Source organism: Gastrolobium bilobum, unplaced genomic scaffold (assembly GCF_033153095.1).
Source record: "Gastrolobium bilobum isolate Gb01-03AN ecotype WA unplaced genomic scaffold, APGP_CSIRO_Gbil_v1 utg16407, whole genome shotgun sequence".
Taxonomy (NCBI): domain Eukaryota; kingdom Viridiplantae; phylum Streptophyta; class Magnoliopsida; order Fabales; family Fabaceae; genus Gastrolobium; species Gastrolobium bilobum.
Window position 1 is genome coordinate 86,431 of NW_026895530.1, and position 23,020 is coordinate 109,450.

The 23,020-nt window shown below is 34.1% G+C and overlaps 2 protein-coding genes across 2 annotated transcripts; one reads left to right on the top strand and one right to left on the bottom strand.

Moving 5' to 3' along the window:
* The first annotated feature begins 2,665 nt into the window (after positions 1 to 2,665).
* On the top strand, positions 2,666 to 3,658 carry LOC133315496 (probable CCR4-associated factor 1 homolog 9). Its single transcript, XM_061517134.1, has one exon. It carries the CDS (start codon positions 2,787 to 2,789, stop codon positions 3,630 to 3,632), a length of 846 nt encoding a protein of 281 aa, XP_061373118.1. The 5' UTR covers positions 2,666 to 2,786; the 3' UTR covers positions 3,633 to 3,658.
* A 13,173-nt stretch (positions 3,659 to 16,831) lies between these two features.
* Positions 16,832 to 17,874, bottom strand: LOC133315503 (uncharacterized). Its single transcript, XM_061517141.1, has one exon. The coding sequence runs from the start codon at positions 17,624 to 17,626 to the stop codon at positions 16,973 to 16,975; it is 654 nt and encodes a 217-aa protein (XP_061373125.1). The 5' UTR covers positions 17,627 to 17,874; the 3' UTR covers positions 16,832 to 16,972.
* Between the last annotated feature and the right edge of the window lie 5,146 nt (positions 17,875 to 23,020).

The window sequence follows — 23,020 nt, forward strand, 5'->3', positions numbered from 1 at the left end:
AACTTGAATAAATAATATATTTATTTATTTGTATATTTGTAAATAGTCTCTTACTTTTTAATTTAACTAGTAGAACTAAAGAGTTAAATTTGATTTTGTTTTCCTTAAAATTCAATTATAAATGGATATCAAATTTTATCTTTCCTTTTCTTTACTAAATCGAATGACCTTAACCATTAAATTAAAATGAAGCCAATAGTTAAATATTAGTTATAAATAAAAAAAAGTTTGACCTAATATAAATAAGAAAAATTATATTCATGTTGCATGAAATTCATCTCTCATGTTACACTTACATAAAAAGATGTGCTTCTCTTTTTTTTTTCCTAAAAATTGGTGAGTCTTATTTTGTTTGTCTTAGAACATAAGATAACTTTTATCCTACTATAGGAGAGAAGTAAAGCTCTATAGATAAATCTCCTCCTGTATATATATATATATATATATATATATATATATATATAACATTTTTAGAATTAAAAATTGTTTCCCGTATTCATTGCCTTGTGAAGAAAGATGCGTACTTTTGGATTTTAAATTTAGTAGTAGGGATGTTCATCAACCGATCCAAACTGATTTAAACTACGGTAACGAAATCGAAAAACGGATAACCGAATAAATCGAAAATCGAAAAACTGAAAAATTGGAAGAAAAAAAACCCAAATTTTAATTGGATTGGATCGGTTTTCGGATTGGTTGATGAAAATCGATCCAATCCAAATCCATCCAATATATTAATTCCTTTCTACCTACTTGGGTCTTTTCCCAATCATAACCCAAAAATTTCTAAACTCAAGACCCATTAATCCATTAATTAAACCCAAGAAAAAGCCTAGTCACATATCATCAATAAAATTTTATCTATGTAGAGCTTCATATCTCATTATCCCACAAAAAAACTATATTATCATTTACTAATACTTTTGTATTTCAAACAAAAAAATTTATAAAGTCAATATATACAAAAGATGTTATTTGCACAATAATCATGAAACAAATTTTAAGATTTTCAAAAAACCGATCAAATCCAAACAGAAAAAAATTGGATTGGATCGGATCAGATTTGAAAAAAAAAACCCAAACCGAATAGATAATTATATGATCAAATTGAAGGGATTGAATCAGATGATTTTTGCTTCTAAAATCAATCCAATCTAGACCGCGAACACATCTCTTTAATAGTGTATAACTATGAAGCACCGACACTTCAAAAACCCTGATGTGTCGTGTCCGACACTTTCTGACACTCCCCGACACTCCAACACGCGTTGTAGAGACTCAAAAAAAGATTCAAATATTGCGTTTTTTGTTGCAATTATTAGATTCGTTGGATTACTATTATCATTTTATTGAGTTTAATATAAATATTTGGGATATCTTATGTTTCTTTACAAAATTGATGGGTATTATAAGTTTAACTTTATTTTTTGAGTAAAGACCATTTTTGATCCCTAACAAAAAACACGGTCTCAACTTTAGTCCCTCAGAAAAATAAATTAGTCAGTTAGTCCCTAACAAATTCAAGGTGGACCCATTTTAGTCCTTTTGAAGGACTAATACGGGTCTTTTTTGAATTTGTGAGGGACCACGATTTCAACTAAATGGGTCAATTTTGAATTTGTTATGGACTAACTGATTAATTTATTTTTGTAAGAGATTAAAGTGGGGACCGTGTTTTTTGTTAGGGACTAAAAAAGGTATTTACTCTTATTTTTTATTAAATTATTGAGTATTAAATATAATATACATTACATAAATTAAAAATAATATTTAATATCAAAACGTGTCCGAACGTGTAAAAATTTAACATTTTTTAAAATTAACCTATCAGAGTATCGTATCTCGTGTCCCGCGTCCGTATCGGTGCTACATAGCTGTATAACAAACATGTATTCATACAATCAAATAACCAGTTTGATTGCATGAATATGCAAATTTTTTGGGTGTACGTGTCGAAACGGCTTGCATAAAACAAGTGATTTTTTTTTAATTACATAAAAGGTCTTATATTTCTTATTTTGAAGGAAATAAAAGTATCTCTTAAGTATATAAAAGTATGAGGTTTATATGGGGCCATATAAAAAAAAGAAAAAAAATATGAATTATATATATGAATTTTATTAATCTCATATTAAAGGAGATAAGTTATCTCATATCATAGAGATAAATTTGTAGGCTCCACCATCTGAAAAATAAAAAGAAAAGAAAAGAAAAGAAGAATGTGACACAATTATTGAAGGGTGTGTAGGAGAGAAAGTTATCACATGTAACATAAGAGTAATTTTTCTCTATATAATATAACGATAATAATATAAAATAATATAAGATGGATTAAACAATTAAACAAGTGACTTTTCTACAGCGTGAAGAACATAATAATTCAATTAATATCAGGACCTCGATATGGACCAAGTCTGGTACTGACTCAGCAGCCTTTACTTGCTTCAGTCAATGTATCTCGACGCGTTGAACTTTGACACTGATAACCCATTCGCTCCTCCATTGAAATTGCCCACATTTTCAATTCAAATACACTGCAGACACACACACACACACTCACACTCTCACTTTGTCTTTGTGCGTATTCAATTTTAATCACTTTCTTTAATCAACAAAATCCACTTTCCACGCAACATCTTCTAAACTTCCTCATTCATTCATATAAAAACCCACTCCACTACCTCCTCTTTCCCACACCCAAAATCGCAATTCCACTTTCCACAACCAAAACACACACACTCTTAATTCTCTCGTCAGTCCAACCTTTGTAACCGACAGTGAACTAAATGGGTGTGCTGAGCGAAGACCCGAACCCGAAACCCATCGTGATCCGTGATGTATGGGCCTCCAATTTAGAATCCGAATTCAAACTCATCGGCGAACTCATTGACCGTTACCCTTTCATCTCCATGGACACCGAGTTCCCCGGCGTCATCTTCCGCCCCCACAATCACCACCACCACCACCGCCTCCGCCCCTCCGATCACTATCGCCTCCTCAAGTCAAACGTCGACGCCCTTAACCTTATTCAGGTCGGACTCACCCTCTCCGACGCCGCCGGCAACCTTCCCGACCTCGGCACCGCCGAGAACCGCTTCATCTGGGAATTCAACTTCCGTGACTTCAATGTAGCGCGTGACGCCTACGCTCCGGACTCCATCGCCCTGCTCCGCCGCCAGGGGATCGATTTCGCCCGCAACGCCGCCGCTGGCGCCGACTGCACCCGATTCGCGGAGTTGATGATGTCATCAGGACTCGTCTGCAACGAATCGGTGAGTTGGGTCACGTTCCACAGCGCGTACGATTTCGGGTACCTAGTGAAGATCCTGACCCGACGGAACTTACCGACCCGGTTGGAGGAGTTTTTGAGCATAGTGAATGTGATCTTCGGAAACAGCGTTTATGACGTCAAACACATGATGCGGTTCTGTGAGACACTCTATGGCGGTCTGGACCGGGTTGCCCAAACACTCAACGTGGACCGGGCGGTTGGGAAGTGCCACCAGGCCGGTTCGGATAGCTTGCTGACGTGGCACGCGTTTCAGAAGATTAGAGACACTTATTTTGTAAAAGATGAGCATAAAAAACATGCCGGCGTGTTGTATGGGTTAGAGGTGTTCTTTTTCTGTTAATTAAAAAAAAGTTTAAGTATAAATAAAAATTGAATTGATTATTTTTATTTTATTTTTGTATAGTAATGTGATTACTACTTTACTTTGTCTTGTTTGTGTTGGCCTGCTACTTATAAAAATCCCAAGATTTGATTGAACGCCTTATCATTAAGTGTTAATTCGAGTATTTTTGGTTCAGATGTTTCTTTTTCATTTAAATTTGATCATTGAGGAATGACTTGGATTCAAGTAATCCTAGCTTACTCAGTGCATCCATCCATAGTTTCACCCAATTTTTGCATTAAAATTTGGGGGGGAAATATTATTATTTTCATATCTCAATTTTTTCTTGAAAGGGGAATTTTCATTTGATGATTGTTGGATATCTTTGTTTGAACCTAAAAAATGTGTTTTAAATACAAATTAAAACTTAACAATTTAATGCAAACCCAATGTAATTAGCACACGAGGACTCATTAATTTGTCAACTCAAATTAATCAATATTTGAATATGCCCGATAATAAAAATGAAGGAAGTTTGTTTCTTGAATGGGCAAAATATGTTGATCTAATGACTAAGGAGGCAATGATATGAACCAAAGCTTTTAAGAGTTATTGTACTAGCCTAAGGTAAATTGAGAGTGTGAGGGGAAGGAGCATTGGACTCGGTTATGACTATGGTAGAAGTTCAGCATAATAACGACTAACTTAAATGATGGAGAAGATGATCCATTTTGGTGAGGCAAAACCATCTATTTATAGGGTAGAGGAGATTCATTTTAACATGGGAAGTGTGATGTCATAATTGTTTCAGTCATGTGGACCTCACTATGATGTGAGGTTGCATGACCCTTGATGTGCAAAACTCAAGAATTTGTTGGAAATGTAGGGGAACACGTGTAATAAGGGGTCTCATGCTCCACATTATTAGTGCTTAAGGCATGGTCGGCCAGCCAATTGAGCTAACTGGACAAGGCCATCCAGTCGGTCCAAAATAATATGTTCTCTATTAGGTTGATTCTCAATAAGCAGCCACAGTACATGATTGTGTAATAATTTGTCCATATCATAATTAATCATCAATAATCATAGCTCAGATTCCATTAAGTGATTAAGTCTTTCTTACTCATTTTAACTCATTACATGTTGTTTCTGCAGGAAGTATTCGAATACTCCACGAGTAGTATTTGAATACTCCAGCTCCCCAGAAAGTATTCGATTACTTTCACTAAAGTATTTGAATACCATCTTTGTTGTCACAAAATAAGTTCATAGGTTCCGTACACCCAATTCATAGATCTTCCAACATTTGTTTGATCCATAAGAGTTCACATAGGCCTTGTAACATTCCTCTAAATTTAGCTTCAGCACTTGATCAAGCCACAACCTTTTTATTTTTTACTCCTCTAAGTAACAAGGTTTCCATCTACGAGAGTCAAGTAGCCTGAGGTAGATCTCCTGCCAAATCTGCGTAAGTATATCCTTCTACAATGAATGTCGTATTCTTTGTAAACAATAGTCCTCTTCCTGGGCACCCTTCAAGTATCTCAAGATTTTGTACACAGTATTCATGTGATATTCATTTGGGGTATGCATAAACTAACTAACTACACTTACTGCATATGCAATGTCTGGCCTGGTATGGTAAGGTAAATTAAATCTCCCCACTAATTGTTGGTAACGACCTTTGTCAACCAAATTTTCTCCAATGGACATCTTAAGCTGATGATTCATCTCCATCGGTGTTTTAGCAGGTTTGCAAGCTAACATTCCACTTTCAGTTAACAAATCCAATACATATTTTCATTGGGAGAGAGAAATACTTTGCTTTGAATGTGAGACAATCCCTAAGAAGTATCTTAATTGCCCCAAGTCTTTAATCTCAAATTTAGTTGCTAAGTATGTCTATAGTCTCTTCATTTCTTCCGGATCATCACCTGTTAGGACCATATCATCCACATATACAATCAATGTGGTCACCTTCCTTTTCTTTTCTTAATGAATAAGGTGTGATTAGATTTGCTTTGCTCATAACCTACTACCTTCATTTCTGCTGTGAACCTTCCAGACCATGCTCTTGGGGATTGTTGCAACACATACAAAGATTTCTTCAATTTACAGACCTTGCCTTCATGTATAGGTTTTTGTTTTACACCTGGAGGAAGCTCCATATAAACCTCTTCCTCTAAGATTCCATTTAGGAAGGCATTCTTACATCAAATTACTGTAAAGGCCAATCCCAGTTAACAATAATAGATATGAGAATACATACAGTGTTATGTTTAGCCACTGGGGCGAAGGTTTCCTGATAGTCAACTCCGTACTTCTGTGCACATCCTTTTGCTACTAATCTTTGTTTATACCTGTCAATATTTTGATCTATTTTAAGTTTCATAGTGTACACCCATTTACACCCCACTGTTCTTTTTCCACTGGGTAAAGAGGCAAGTTCCCAGGTTGAATTTTTTTGTAGGGCCTCCATTTCTATATTCATTGCCTCCTTTTTTTGTAGGCTCTCCTACCTTATAGTTTCACCTCAAAAGCTAGCCCAAAAGATAGGAGAGCTCAAAGTCCATATAAATCCTACATTAGTCACTCATATAACTAATGAGGGACTCAAGTCTCATACTTTGTAAATAGGTCATAACATAGAGATGCATACCGAGTGTTGGACCCTATAAATGTAGAAAGAGTGAATTGTGAATTGTGAATTTCATGCATGTGAGTCCATCCCGAGGCAACGAAGGCAATTAGAAGAAACTTGTCCATTTGTCGTGGAAGCTTTATCAAGGTGATAAGACACGTGTCTACACCAACCTAAAAACTAAGGGGGCGTTTGATAGAGAAGAAATTTTTTATTCCCAATATGCTAGGAAAGTGAGTTTTTTGAGAATGTGACCAAAATGTTGTTTGGTAGGTCAAAATATTACCTATAATATTGGCTGAAGTTCACTGATTCTATGTTTAGTTGATTGTGAAATATTACTGGGAATGTAAGGTTATTTTACAAAAATAACCCCACCTTCATTATTTTATTGAAGCACAATTTACATAGTGTTTTTTACACACAGGTTTTTTATCTGGGTTTTCTTCACCCACCTTCATTCAAACACGATTTTCTTTGGTCCCTGGGTTTTCTTCAACATCTCCCCTAACACTTCAAATGTTGTCTCTATCATAAGACTTGATTGTGTTTTGGATGAAAAGGAATTGAGATGAGTGGAACAAGAGAGTGCAGTTGTCAACACACCGTTCATTGTTCATCGACAACAAGGACCTTAGACACGCAAGCATTCAAGTTCAGGTCTTTGTCTTCTTTTTTGTCTTTCAACGTGCCATTTCTGATCATTTTGCTCTCTGTTATGTGCACTCTTTATCTCTCATGTGTTGGTTCCCTAACACTCTTTATTCGTGTGGAATCATTGGGGAGGAGATCCCTTTAACTCTTCTATTTTTTCTATTTACATATGGGATTCATTGTTCATTACTTCAGCTACCACCATTTGTTGGTATATCCCATGTAAACCTCAAAGTTTGTTTCTTTGAGCTTTATGAGGCAGTTTTATTACCTGGGCATTGTTTTCTCTATTTCTTTTTTAGTTTTTGTTTTGCCTTTCATTATTCTGGGTCTGAGAAAAAACATATGAAGTTTGTTATGATGGAAAGGCTTTTGATTGCAACTGTAGTTCAATGTTTTGGACGGTCGTGTGTTTTAATAATTTTTCATGTGATTTTTGTTGTAGGGGGAATATTCATTGTTTGCAAACAACATCAACTTTGATCGAATGTAGCATGGGTGGAGATGTGACTGGCATATGTGGGTGTGAAAGTGTATATTTCGGGCATTTTTCATCTTCATCCTCATCGAAGGTGAAGATGTGCGATTGTGGAATGAGGGTTGTGTTGCGGAAGTCTTAGACAACAAGGAATCTAGGAAGGAAAGTTTTTGGATGTCCTAACTTCGAAACAAGTGAGAAGTGTAATTTCTTTGAGTGGCTTGATGAACCCACTTACTCTAACTACAAAAAGAATAATAATTTGTTGAAACTATTGGTGGTTTTGCTAATTGTACATCAAATAATACTTGGGATTGTCTTATATAAGATGTAAAAATCTTGTTGAGTTGTAATTTAATGGTATGCTGAATTTTGTGCATTACCAAGTTGTAATGGTATGTAGAGTTATAATTTTGTTGAGCCTTAATGATGTAGAAGCGTTTGATGTAGCATATGATTTCCAAAATATGTTGGTAGTATAACTCTACACATTACTCTGTTTCTGTGGGATTATGTCATGTATGTATGTTTATTGTAGTTATTAATTTGTACTGGCCTACAGAGCTTTCTGATTGCGTTCTTCAAATGTCCGTTCATAGAAGCAAAGAGTTAATATAGTTCTAGTTGTTGCTCCTGCTCTTACCTATCTTCGTGAAGAATGTGATAGGTAAATCATTTATAACTTTGAGTTCTTTAATGTTTTCTAAATTTGGCTCAGAACAAGGTGATGGTGACCACATGAGTGATAAAAGCATATTTTATGACCATGTGATCATGTCTATCTACCTTTTTGATAATTACTATGGTGATGCAAAAGACATTTTTGGGAACCCAATCTGTGGCAGGTTCCCATATATGATAAGAATGGCCGAATAATATTGCAAGTAAAATAATTGCATTAATTGCGTGTTACCATTATGTCCAAAATATGAGTTGTTCCAATTATGTTAGTCATTGCTTGGCATCAATATGGCTATATGCTATAATTCCTGAATACATTATCTCTTTCTGCTTACTAATTGGATTTCTATATTTCTAGGTGTTATGTCTTTTTTCCCCTTTCCTCCATTACGAAATATATTTGTGTTTATGTGTACTTAACTTTGTTGTCAATATCATCATTTAGGATCTTCCCTTGAAGTTTTTCAAATTAATTATATAGGATATATTGCAGACATTTATTTTCTCTATTTCTACATTACAAATTTATAAATATTTTTGTCTCATGCTGATAATTACTCTACAAAACTACAAGAAGGTTGCATTGTTGAGGTTTTAGATGAGCAAGAGGCACGCAACAGGTGCAAAATGTTTACATTTCTTCATGAAGTAGTTTATTTTAGTTACCTAATGTTTCTTCTTTTCTTTTACAAAATCGATTTATGTCAATACCAAATATGGCAAAGAACATTGTAGTTTTTTCTATGACATAGATGCTTATATTACTAATATGAGTAGAATGACCGAAGAACTGTTTGGATATGTCATTGATGCTACTAGATATGGAAATGTCTCTAGGTTCATCAGTAACTGTGGTATTCGTGTAATGGTGAGTGTGGTCAAAAAGGTGATTTGGAAACATTTGAAATTCAAGCACTCCTTGTCTTTTTGAGGAAACAATGTTCAGGCCACATACAATCAATATAGTGTAATCACTTAACTTTTTAATATTTAAACATGGTGGAGAAGGGTTTAGTTGAAAGGAAACATATTTAAATCATGGCCACTATATATCTTACATTATCATATTCACAAAGACCTAAAACATCATTAACATATACTAACAATGACAACATACACTCACCTCAAATAAAATAATTGATTAATTTCACAAAGAAGAACTAATAATTCATATAACTCATCATGATTTACATGCCAGTATAAATATTGTCTTTCTAGTGCCACATAGGATAGCATTATATCTCATCTTGAGATAAATTTCATGACCGAACATTCATTTCCTTATCAAACATAATAGCTTTCATATTGCGGTCCACATTCATTATTCATAGCATGATGAAATTTCTTTAAATGCATTCACACATAAACACACTACTTGGCTATACTCTTCCATTATAACACAAGGTTCACAACATTATGAGGCCTTATTCATAGAATATATAGTCTTGTAAATACATCATACAATCATCATAACCTTACAATTCATAAGAAATTAGACTTGTTTCCATACGACATTCACTTCTTGAATCAATGTTCATATACTAAATAACATGTTGGAACACATTCACATTCAATTTTCCAGGAACATATATTTCCACCACAAATCTCAAGGATACTATTTTAAATTAATTGTATCAATTATATGAAATTTTACAATGACTTTACAACCATGGTCAAACCACCATGGGCAAATATCCTAAGAAAATTAAAGTTTAAATGCTTACAACTAATTTAAAATGGGTTGTCACACATACCATAAATACAGCTTCAAATGTTGATTGTTAAAGTCTCAAACTAGTATCCACAAAAATATAACATTCAACATAGTATAAAAATGCATGCCCCATATGAAGACAAAGTAAAAGAAGCTCTGTGTTTATGACGGTGATGAAAAGCAAAGTTGAAAGAGAAGTAAAGGGGTGAATAAGGCACTGACCTGAAAGTGAGTCCTAATTGCGTCACAGTAATGAATAAGGCACTAACCTGCTTTACACGCAACGTCCTTTTCGAGAAAAAAAGCTCAGATCAGAAACTCGGATCTGGAATGACCAAATACAAATGGGAACAAGCCATCCCTATTTTCATATAGAAAGAGCACAGAATGCCATACTACAAAAATTCACAAAAACGAAAAATAAAGTCGGTAAAGAAAGTGATGAGTTTGAGAAACTGTGGAGACAACTCGCATGAGTGAGAGAGAGTCGAGGAAGAGAACTCATCGCGGAGACAGCTCGAATGCGGTGTGAAGCACATCGACGAACATATACGAGCAAATCGATTTGTTGGTGAACCACACAAAACAATGCCAAGTTTCAAAGGAAATTGATTTTGTTTCACACAAAGCAAAGCTAGGGCTAACTAAGCATGGTAATTTTGTTTGAGAAATCTGTGTCCATTTTCCCACCATGTGGGATTTCTAAAATACCACCTTATCGATGGTATTTTGAATTGGGAAAAGTGTGTGTAAACCAGAATCCTGGGATTGTAATTTTCCCAGGAAAATTTTTGCACTTCTTTGTACCAAACGTGAAAAAATAAGATACCTAATCTCAGTTTCCCATGAATCTTAAATATTCTCATATACCAAACGCCCTCTGTTAGGTGATGAAATGTGAATTCAAAATGAGACCTATGCCTACACTATTAGTCTGCAAAGCTAATGTGACAAATTGGTGGTTGGTTCTAGGCCACATTAGAGGCCTAAAAAAGATTATTTTATCAATAGTAGATTTACGATCTAACTCAAGATGGAAATAGGGTTTTCTCTTCCTAATGTTTGACAATATTTATGAAATAAATTAAAAAAAATTGTTTATATAATTATTGTAACATGTGTTTGTAAGGGAGTAAGATTTTTTATAATAAAAGTCTAAAAATATATCTTTGAAATATAGGAAAATGACCCTTTAGCCTTAGTGACCGGATCATTGGACTGGACCACATAATCATCTGGACACTATTTAAAAATAGGCAATATAATTAATTTTACAGCAGCGGCTAGCAGCAAACATTTAAAAGAAGTGAATGTATAATCTACATTTGACTGGTCATAAATCTTTTATTTGATCTCAATTATCAGATTTGGGGAAAATGTCAGGTACAACTCTAACTTTGGAGAAGTGCACAATATATTTCATAGGCATATTGAGATTTTATCTGGCTAGAATTATAGTTTTTGTATGTTATATATGGTTATATGGCAAAATAATTTGTAATATCACTTGATGTAAGGTTTGGTGTGGTCAAAAATTTATAACTATCTATTCCTAGGAATACATAATTATAATATTAAAAAAAAATTCTCTCTTCATAATTATAATTATGTATTCTCGAAAATATATAATTATAATATTAGAGTTTTTCTTTTCTTTTCTGAACAGCTTTTCAGACATTGTCGGGTGACGTAGAAAAAAAAATTAATATTATAATTATATATTCTCGAAACTACATAATTATAATTCTAAAAAGAAAAAATAATAATTTTATATTATAACTATATATTAATACATAATTATAAATTTTTTATCGTAGCAAACCTTACATCAAGTGACCGACAAATCCGGTTATATTTGTCTTTCACTCATGTTTAACTGCGATAGTTTAATGGCTACTCGTCTCTTAGGGGGCGTTTGGTTGAAGAGAAATTTTTTGAATACTAGGGAAATGTAATTGATAGGGAAATGGTTGGAAAATAAGTTTGGTAGGAAAATTTAAAAAAAGTTGTTTGGTACTGTAAAATATTAGTGGGGGGAAATTGAGTTAAATATGCTGAGTGTATGTTTGGTTGAAAATAAAAGTTTGATGAGGAAATAAATAAAAATTACAGAAGTAACCTTTTTATAAAATTTTGAATGTTACATGTGGTTAAGAAGAGGGGTATTTTTATCTTTATTTTCATCCACTTTTTCAATTTCCCCATCTTTTCAAGAAATATCATGTTGCAAATAGCATTCTTTAACAGTGTAAAAGTTCCTTTTTTAGTGCATTTGTAATTTAGATAAGCAACTCATTTTCATAGGTAAAAATTGTGATTCCATTCAACCAAACGCAGGAAACGAGAATGCAACATCTTCCCTAGATAAATTTTGAGATACTCTGAAACAAACACCCCCTTAGTATTACTTGTTGGATAAAATTACAAAAAATTGAGGATGAAATAATTGTTTTACTATTACCCGTGTTGTTCCGGTATGTATGGAGGATAAAATAAATTTTTTTATTTTCTTTATATAATGGCTTTTTTTTCTGGCAATTGGTCCTTCCCCAGAGAAAATGGATGTAAACTGCTTTGTTATTTTTTTTTAAATAAAAATTATCAGTTAATGTAACCATTATTAACATGGGCTAAATAAATATTAAAAAGCATGGCTATCATATGACTGTCATAAATAGTGACGCCCTTTCTGCCAACGCGTCTGAAAAACGTGGTAAATTTTCGTTTAGCCACGTTTATATAGAATTTAAATAATGTTGTCTCCAATGGTTTGCCCCCTGATTAAAAAATGACATAGTAGTTACTCAAAATAATTCGTAACAATGTTATTAAATCTGAATTGGTCATTGATCCGATTTAGTTACTGAGTAATGGGTTATTAGTTCAATTAATTAAATTAAATTTATGTTAAATTACATGATAAATATATTATAAGATACATTTTAACCCACATTTGAATATAGCCTAAATTAAATTTGTTAAATTATATAATAAATTATATGATAAATATATTAAAAGATACATTTTAACCCACAATTGAATATAGCCTGGTGATAAGTGTTACATTACTCGTTCACATGAAATGGGTTTGATTCCAAACCGTTGTCTTATAATATAATATAATATAATATAATGCAAAAATGTTTTTTTTTTTTTTGGAAATACAAAAATGTTATATGTCCCTTACCTGAACACGATAGCTAATAATTTAAAATTAAGTAGTTAAGAGTTGATATTTGTCGCCTTGATCATTGTGAATGAAAAATTAAATTTTAACATAAGATAAATGAATAAATATTATCCATACTTGAAATTTAAAATTTTAAGGGAATTAATTTATGAAAATATTGTATTTAGATTCCTTTGATAGTTATTAACATAACAATATCATAACATAAAAGTAATTATAGTAAAAAATTTAATTATTTATATAAAATTTAATTATTTATTTATGTCTTTCTTTCTCTTAAAATGGTATTGTCATGTTAATGTGCACACTAGGAAAGATATTCTCATGTGAAAGAAACCTGGTTAAATAATTAAAAGGTAAAGGTTATGATAATTGGTTAAAATAAGTTGTCTAAAGCAGCCCATATGTAAAACGTGAAAAGAAAAAAAAAACACGAGCAAATATCAATTATAATGATTGGTAAAACAAATTGGTCAACTTATGCGGGTTGAATATGAAAAAAAAAATATATATATATATATATATATATATATTTTTTTTTTTTCATATTCAACCAAGACCAAGTACATCGTTGAATCAGTCACCTTAACCTCTTATTGGGCAGAAAATGTCAACTAACTGATAAAAAAGGGTAATACTCCTTAGTATTCCACAACCTACTAGTTTCCAATTATGAGGTTCAATCAAAGTGCGCGTTGGTCTTCACAGATAGTCTTACACCTCTTTAAGGATAGTTGTTACTGCTCAAAGCGGCTATGTTGTTGACACATATATATATATATATATATATATATATATATATATATATATATATATATATATATATATATACTTTAAAAATGGATCCTCTCATGTGAAAAATGATTATGTGATTATGTTATTTAATCACAATCACTTATTTAAAAATTATACATTTTTCTCTTTCTTATTTTATCATCAATGAATGACTGTGATTAAATAATATGATCACATGACCACTTTTTCACATGAAAGAATCCATTCTCATATACTTTATAGACGTCACACAACAATAGTTATCATCTTCCTTTATTTTATTCTTTTTTAAGGTCAACAGAAAAAGTTGAGCTTAATACATTTATTTTATGAAAAAAGTTATGTCATTTTAAGAGAGAGGAAGAGATAGATAAAGGAGGAGAGAGAGTTGACAAAAAAATAAAGGTGTGGGTCTCGTCTCTTTGTGAGAGTGAAATGATATAAGTTGTGTCATTTAAAAGGATAAACATTTTTTTCTTATTTTATTCAAATAAATTGACAAAATATGTTGTCTAAATTAGTAAATTTTAATTTTAATTTTTTCAGTCCAACTTAATTTATTTTTCATTTGAACAAAAACAAATTGCGTAAATTTCTTAAATAACATTGGTTTAAATCTTTAAAAAATTTGGGAAGCTAGTGGGCTAGTTTGCCCAACCCACATTCATCACCATTGAGTTGAATTAGGCTAACATAAAATATTGGCCCAAAACATATCTAGTCTAACTTGCCCACTAAAAAATGGCTCAGTCCAAAATGATTCCCACACATTTTCTTCTTCTTCTTTTCCTTTTGCATCAACCGTTTCCATCATCGACGAAAAAAACTGGTTAGGTATTGGAATCTCCTTTATAACTAAAAAGATTAACTTTTCTAACATGAGCGTTTATAAAAGAGAACTATCAAGTAGCACATTGAAATAACAAAATGATCATAATAAATTCATTAATAATATCCGATAATATATATTTATACGTTTTAAAATACGCAAATTTAGCTAATAAATATGTATGCTACGTAGCGATGGGGCTCGGCATCAACTCTATTTGATGGTAACTCATTTCAATCAAAAAAGTTTTTTTTTTGAAAATATTCCAATCAGTTCATTGTTTTGCAACTAATCTGATTCGGGGCGGATCCAGAATTAAGACTTTAAACTCCTCCCCAAATATGATACTGAGAAGATTCGAATACATGCTCTCACCCCAGCTGCTTAGCTTCCATGCATCAACTCTACCAAAAAGTTAAGTACATTAATAAATGAATGATGCAAATTGCAACAAAAACAAAATCATATTGTCACTTAAAAAGCAAGACTGGTATTAGAAGTATCTTGATTGAACTTGCTACATGCCCTCCGCAAGTGAGGTTAAAGCTCTTCAATTTGATTGGCACTTGAGTGCAATTTTAGAAGCAAAGAAGACAGGGATCGATAGAAGAAAACCATTGGTCCCACCAAATTAAATATCCATTGAAGGATAATTATAGCATATATATCTTCAATTGAGATTGAAGCTTGGGCCCATCAAGGCTTCAAATTCATATTTTTCAAGCATGACGTCTCGCGTGCGAATTTGCACATAGTTGATTATAGCAGATTTATAATTTATGGTGATTTCAATTTCTTTGGCTTTTTGGGTTATGGCTAATAGATAAGAAAAATTATTTCCCGTTGTATTAATTCCTCTAGTTGAGATCATTGAGAGTGATTTGTATATGGTATAATATACATAGGTGATTTAGGGTGCGTGTTTGGCAAAGCTTAGTTTTTCAGGAATAATTTTAATTTTAATTTTTAAAGTCGTTTGTAAGGTTTTGATTAAAACTCTTTCAAATATAATATAAGTAAATTCAAATACAAACAATTAAAATTTATATTCAGAATAAAAAAGCTTTACGAAAGTCCACTGAAGGAGGAGGAGTAACTTTGCTTCCTTAAATTGATGAGTGTCCTTGTTAGATTTGAATGGGTCCTAATCAAATATGCCCATCCGCTAATAATGCTTTCTTCACTGAAAAAAACAAAAAACGTAGTATTTATTTTAAGTTTTGGTTTTCGTAGGTAAGAAATTATATTACTTTCCGTTTGGATATTTCAACATCTACGGCCCATTTCCATCATCTTACGCTATTAGATACTTTAACTAACTACTATTAATCAATTTTAACAAATAAATGCAACTATTTCAGGATCAAATTTTTTATTATCAATATAACATATCTGCATGTATTAATTTTTAATAATCTCAAATGCACAACTATTTCAAAAGTAATGTCATTTGTTCATGTAGAAAAAAAAAAAAAAAACTTCTTGTTTGGAAATTGAGATACTGAAATATAAGTAACCTTTATATTTCATCGCTTCCACATTCCAATATACAATACTGAAAGGTAAGTTATTCACTACTTTTATATAAGAAAAAGGCTATTTACTATTTAAGCATAATACATCCAGGTCAAGTTTTAATTGTCTAAATTTTTTTTTATATTATCATCAATAATATGTATATCATAAGAAATTTTCCTTTAAGTTTTTATTATTATAATCAAATTTTTGTAATAATATGACAGCTTATATATGATCTGATAATAATATTAAAAAAAATTAATTAATAATATATCACTATTAATAAACCTTATATGTGATGAATTAAGACGTTGTAGTTGCAACCTAAAATGTAGCAATTACAAGAAAAAACGTGATTAAGGTATTATATACATGTCCTCCAAAACATAAACCAACCGGATAAAGGTAGCACACCAAATTGAAATGACAAATTAACAGCACATATTTCATCAACAAAAGTGAGAATCTTGTAACCCACATATCATTCACATATATATATATATTGAATGCCCAATCACTTAGAATAAATGGTTGTTTGAAAAAGCTTAAACACTTGAATTGATTAATTGATAAATTAAAAGTAATGGAAGCAAATGAAGTAAAATATCAATCGAACCATTGTCTATACATACCACGAAACTTATACAACCAAATTCGATCCTCAAAGCTCCAAATTTTAATATTTTTTTACAATTTTCTCCAATATATATATATATATGTTCTTTTACAATAGTCTTTTCAACCCCACATACATAATCATACCCTGATCACAAAGGAATTCATTATGAGCCAATTTAAAACCATGATGTTTACATGCAGCTTCTTCCCACGTGTGAATTCAATGCTTTCACATGACACACACACGTGTATGGACTAAGCCTAGGATGGATCCATTGGCATATTCACTGATTCTTTCGAACGATGATGTTGCGGTTCCCTGTGAGATGGAGATGGAGATGGAGATGGAGATGGAGATGGAGATGTTTCAGTAGCAGAAGGTGTAGTACTAACCTTGTCAGGGAAAGCTTCTTCACAGATATCATTGAAGGCTTTAACAATGACATGATGGTGACAAAGAGCATTCAGATGAAGAAAGCATTGTAGAAGATCTTGAAGATCATCTTCTGAGTCAATCTCCTTCTCAAAGATCATTTGAAGCATTGAGTGCTTGAAATCATGATATGGATCCGCAGAGTCCTTCACAAAGGCCATGCTATCCATGAGAGGGCTTCGTTTTGGTTCAACATTACTACTGTTCTTGGGGCTCTTGTTATGGTCATGATCATGACTAGTTTCATCAGCTTCAGAGATTGTGGTGGAGGTGAAGGTGAAGTCTTCATCATTACCATTATTATTGTGTTCCCCTGAAGTTGTGGTTGAAGAAGCCATGGTGTTGAGGTTTGTCTTTTTGTGAATGGAGATTTTGGGTTTGGGGATTGGTTCATGTACTTCAAAGGCCTTTGTTTTGCCACAGCCACAGCTTCCATTTGATGTGAAAACGGTTCTCAAAAGTCCTTTCTTGTTGGAAGACATTAACCTAATAAATTAGTATTCACACTCTCACCTCACACACAAAATAGATATAATATTTATAGAGAGAAATTAAGAAAAAAGAGAGAGAGGACACTGATTTTGCTTCTTCTTCTTCTTTTTTTGTTATGAGAATCAAAAGTACAACAAAGTGTAGCTAGATGGTGGTATTGTTGGTAGGATTCCTTTTCAAACTAACTTTGTGGTGAGCTTTGAGGTGCAAACACAAAAAAAGAGAGGATAAAGTGAAATTAATGTGAGTTGGAGAAGAAGGTGGGATTGAAGATTGGAGACTCTTTTGGAAATGTTTGGTGAATAAAAAGGGTTGGAGTTTAGAGGGAGGGGTTTTATTAAGGTATTTGACTTGACGTAGGAGTATAAATCATTTGATCATTTGATCAATCTTCGGGAAGAAAATAGATAAATCCATCATTGGATCGATTTAATTTGTTTTCAATAACGTAAGTATGAAATTAATTTTCATATGATTAAATATTTTTATTTGGTCAATCAACACCGTTTTAGTTAATTCCGTATGACGATAACACATCAACAAAACAGAGAACTCTTTAAACTTTCAAAAGACTAATTTGTTGTCCCTACGTTATTTAATTTACAACAAACTTCTTGCGTAATAATAATACGAAAATTACCTTCAACTAAAAAGGAAGCTTCTTTTGTTTATAAAGTTGGCTTCCAAGGAAACAAACTATATATATACTCTGCCGTTACTAATATCATTACTTTTTTTTGTAGCACCGTTAAAGCAGATAAAATGCTACTTGACATTTTTTTTTTTTTTTTGAAAAGTGCTACTTGACATTTATTCAACTACTTGCTACTCGCTGCTACAATTGTTGCTATACTTTTTAAACACTATATTTTATATTTTCCGCCGGTTATAATTTATTACTAGATACAGAAATAGCTAATTGTTTCTTCTAGTCCCTTTGTATTGCTAAAAAACTTGAGTTGGATATTTTGATTCACAATTCATTTACACATTGTTAAAACAATGATACGGTACCCATATATAGTATAGTCAAATTTAAAAAATTAAATTAAATTAAATCTTAACTTTTCATCTTGTCTTCTTTTCTCGGTTTGCTTTATTTATTTAGCAGAGAAATACTAGGTCTTGCCGTCTAGCCAGCAACTAGCTTTGAGTTTGATATGACATTAAAGTCTCTCCACGTACAGTATTCAAATTATTAATTATGTGTTAGCATCTTGCTTATAGATTATGCCATCAGGGCTTAAAGTATTACATCATAAGTTTAATATTATATGGTGTACCTTTAATATTGGGATAGTATTCGACCACATTATATATTGTGCTATTTGGAAATGCAATTTTAAACCATCTGAAGCATCGTACATTCGTACAAGGAACATTAAAAACAAATTAAGCTCCAACACGACTAAGCCACCAACTTTCTCTTGCATGTTAAGCCTTACATTTAACCCGTTGTAGCAAACCCACCAAATGCACTCTGTAATGGCATCATTGGCCTCTGTGAGGTATCAGATTTGAGAGAAGAAGAAAAGGGAAAATTGTAATCTATTATTGAAAATGAAAGTTAACTTACATATAGGTGTGTAACTCTAGCATATATACTCTTAGCCTAGATAAATCACAGACATACATTAATAACTGAATGATCTCAACCATTCAGTACTAACAGCCTAACTAACAGACTAACTCACTAACAGTACAAACAGACTAGCTGAGTGATGTTGGGCTGGGCCTCAGGGCCTCTATAGCCTTCATTCCCCCGCAAGCTGAAGAGGGCTTGGACTTGGAGTCCAGCACGCGAAGCTTGGACTTAAACGTAAGAAAAGAGACTTGAGACACAGCCTTGGTAAGGCCATCAGCGATTTGGTCAACGGCTGGAACATGGTGCACTGACATAGCCTTGCTGAGCACCTTCTCCCTGACGAAGTGGAGATCCAGCTCGAAGTGCTTGGTCCGAGAGTGGAAAATGGGGTTCGCTGTGAGGAGAACAGCAGAGAGGTTATCACAGTAGATAACCGGAGATCTTGGGAGGCAGATGCGAAGTTCGGAGAGAAGGGACTGGATCCAAGTAAGCTCAGCGACGGTAGCAGCAAGACAACGATATTCCGCCTCAGTGCTCGAGCGGCTGACCACATGCTGCTTCTTAGAAGACCATGTGACAAGATTTGAACCCAAGAAGACACAGAACCCACTTGTGGAACGCCGGTCATCAAGATCCGAGCCCCAATCAGAGTCACAATAGGCAGCCAGGTGAAAATTTGATGATGGGTTGATGGTTAACCCATGAGAAATCGTCCCACTCAGGTAACGTAGTATCCTTTTAACAGCCTTCCAATGAGTATCCAAAGGAACATGCATAAACTGACAGACTTTATTGACACTGAATGTGATTTCAGGACGAGTAATGGTGGCATATTGAAGAGCCCCAACAATAGATCGATACTGAGATGGGTCAGGATGTGGAGATCCATCACGAGAGGAGAGCTTGGCACTGGACATCATAGGAGTCGGCATAGACTTGCAGTTCTCCATGTTAGCTTTCTTAAGAAGGTCCAGAATGTACTTGGATTGGTGAAGATGCAGACCACCAGATGCAGACTTGGTGACTTCAATACCCAGAAAATAGTGAAGGTGACCAAGATCCTTGAGAGCAAAAGCATCATTGAGAGAGTGAATTAGCGACTGAATAGCAGAGGAGGATGAACCAGTGACAAGGATGTCATCAACATAGACTAGGACATATAGAGTAGCAGTAGGGGTAATGGAGATGAATAGGGAAATGTCACATTTGGCAGTGACAAAACCCAGTCTGTGTAGGGTGCCACTGAGTTTGTCAAACCAGGCACGTGGTGCCTGTTTGAGGCCATATAGGGCCTTAGTTAACTTGCACACCAAGGTTTTATCTTTATGAATGAAACCTGGAGGTTGTTGCATGTATACTTCTTCCTGAAGATCACCATTCAGGAAGGCATTGTTCACATCCAGCTGGTGAACAAGCCATTTTCTAGAGAGAGCAGCAGTGAGGACAATCCGAATGGTAGCAGGTTTCACCACAGGACTAAAGGTTTCCTGATAATCAAAACCTTCTTGTTGGTGAAACCCCTTAGCCACTAGCCTGGCTTTATATTTTAGGATGCTGCCATCAGGATGAAATTTGGTGCGAAATACACATTTACAGCCTATTGGAGACCTATCTGAAGGCATAGGAACCAGTTTCCAAGTATTATTTTTGAGTAAGGCTGCATACTCCTCTTGCATTGCCTTATACCAGTGGGGTGCAGCTATAGCCTGAGATACAGAAGTAGGTTCCAAAGAGGCTAAGTATGCCTTTGGCTTAAAGATGCCAGCTTTGGCTCGAGTAAGCATAGGATGAGTTGGAGGTGCCACAGGAACTTGTAGGTGGAGCAGACCTGCAACCGTTGCCAGATAACATAGAGGATCTGCAAGTAGGATTAGATGTGCTAACAGAAAAATCATTAATAGAATCACTCATTAAAGAATTAGGAGAGGTAGAGGGGTGAGTAATAGGAGCTATGATTGGGACAGGACAAGGAACAGTTACATTGTGTGGACTGGTATTAGTAGGCAGGATAGGGATAGCAGGAGTAGAGAGAAAAGTGGGTGACTCACTGTTTGAGAGTGTAGGAGAAACTGAGGATTGAAGAAAAGGGAATTGAGACTCATCAAAGAGAACATGTCGTGCAAAAATGACCTGACCAGTTGGTTTTAAACATTTGTAACCCTTTTGATTTGTACAGTAGCCAATAAAGGTGCATTTTTCTGATCTAAAATCAATTTTGTGCCTATTATAGGGTCTGAGGTAGGGATAGCATGCACAACCATAGGTTTTAAGAAATGAGTAATCAGGTGTTTTGTGAAACAGGGTTTCAAATGGAGACTTGTTATTTAGGTTGGGGGTGGGTAAAAGGTTAATAACGTGTGCAGCAGAAAGAAAGGCATCAGCCCAGTATTTGGTTGGTAAGTGGGATTGAGCTAAGAGAGCTAGGCCAGTTTCTACAACATGTCTATGCTTTCTTTCGGGTTGGCCATTTTGTTGATGAGTGTAGGGACATGTAAGACGATGGATAACACCTTGTTGTTGTAGATAGGGAGTGAATTTAAGGAATTCTCTGCCATTATCACTTTGGAGAGATTTTATTTTAGTATTAAGATGTAATTCAACCATAGTTTTGAACTGAATGAAAATATTGTAAGCTTGGGATTTGTTTGTCATAGGGTAAAGCCAAGTATATTTGGAAAATGCATCTACAAACAGGATGTAGTAACGAGCACCTAAAGTGCTTTCAATAGGTGCTGGACCCCAAATGTCAGTAAGGACAAGTTCCAAGGGACTGGAGTAAACTGTGTTAGTGGTTGGTAAGTGAAGTTGGTGCATTTTGGCCATACAACAAGCACAACATAATTGGGAATCAGCTTTATTGACAAATGGTATGTTACAATGTTTAAGAACCAACTTGACAGTTTGAAAAGAGGCATGAGCTAATCTCGAATGCCATAGATCTAAAGTAGAAACTTTAGAGGTATTATTACAAGATAGGATAGGTTTAGCTACAGAAAATGTAGGAACACAAGGTGGAGGTGAACTTGAAGTAGCTGCAGTAGAAAACCTTGAAGGCTTCTGTGCTCCATCAAAAGCATATAGACCATTCTTAAGGTTGCCTTGGAGAAGGATCTCCTTGGTAGCCTGAGATTTGACATAGCAGGTGTTAGAATGAAATTCAAAAAATACTTGATGTTCCTTTGCAAACTGTGAAACACTTAACAGGTTTTTGGACATACCAGGAACATGCAGAAGATTTGACAGTGTAAAGGATTTTGAACTAAAAGGTGAGTATAGAATTGAGTGACCTATGTGTTTGATTTTTAGGTTAGATCCATTACCTACTTGAACAGCATCCTGACCAGTGTATGTGGTTCTCTGCAACAGGTTGGAGGATTCTGGTGTGAAGTGATTTGTGGCTCCAGAATCTGGATACCAGCTAGAGTCAGTGAGGGAAAAATAATCAGAGGTGTCATCTTCTTGCTGCCTTGCAGCATTGTTGCTGTTAGTTACTGCCATATTGGCTTGCAGATTAGAGGAAGTATTCTGTTTCAGTGAGCTTTGGTAGCTTTGGTTGAACCTGTGATGACAATCAAGAGCTAAGTGGCCAAACCTGCCACAAACTTGGCATTGAGGTCTATTGTAGCCTCCACTACCATTGTACCTTCCTCCTCTTCCTCTGTAAGGTTGGTAATTTCCTCTGTAAGGTTGGTAATTTCCTCCACTGCCATGGAATCTGCCTCTATTTGAATTGAATCCTCCTCTACTAAAATTGGAGTTGTTGTTCTGTCTTCTGACCTGTAGCTGAGCCATATTAGCT

Bases quoted from the DNA above. Each gene is read 5' to 3' on its own strand.
- LOC133315496 (XM_061517134.1), top strand. From the start codon at position 2,787: ATGGGTGTGCTGAGCGAAGACCCGAACCCGAAACCCATCGTGATCCGT.
- LOC133315503 (XM_061517141.1), bottom strand. From the start codon at position 17,626: ATGTCTTCCAACAAGAAAGGACTTTTGAGAACCGTTTTCACATCAAAT.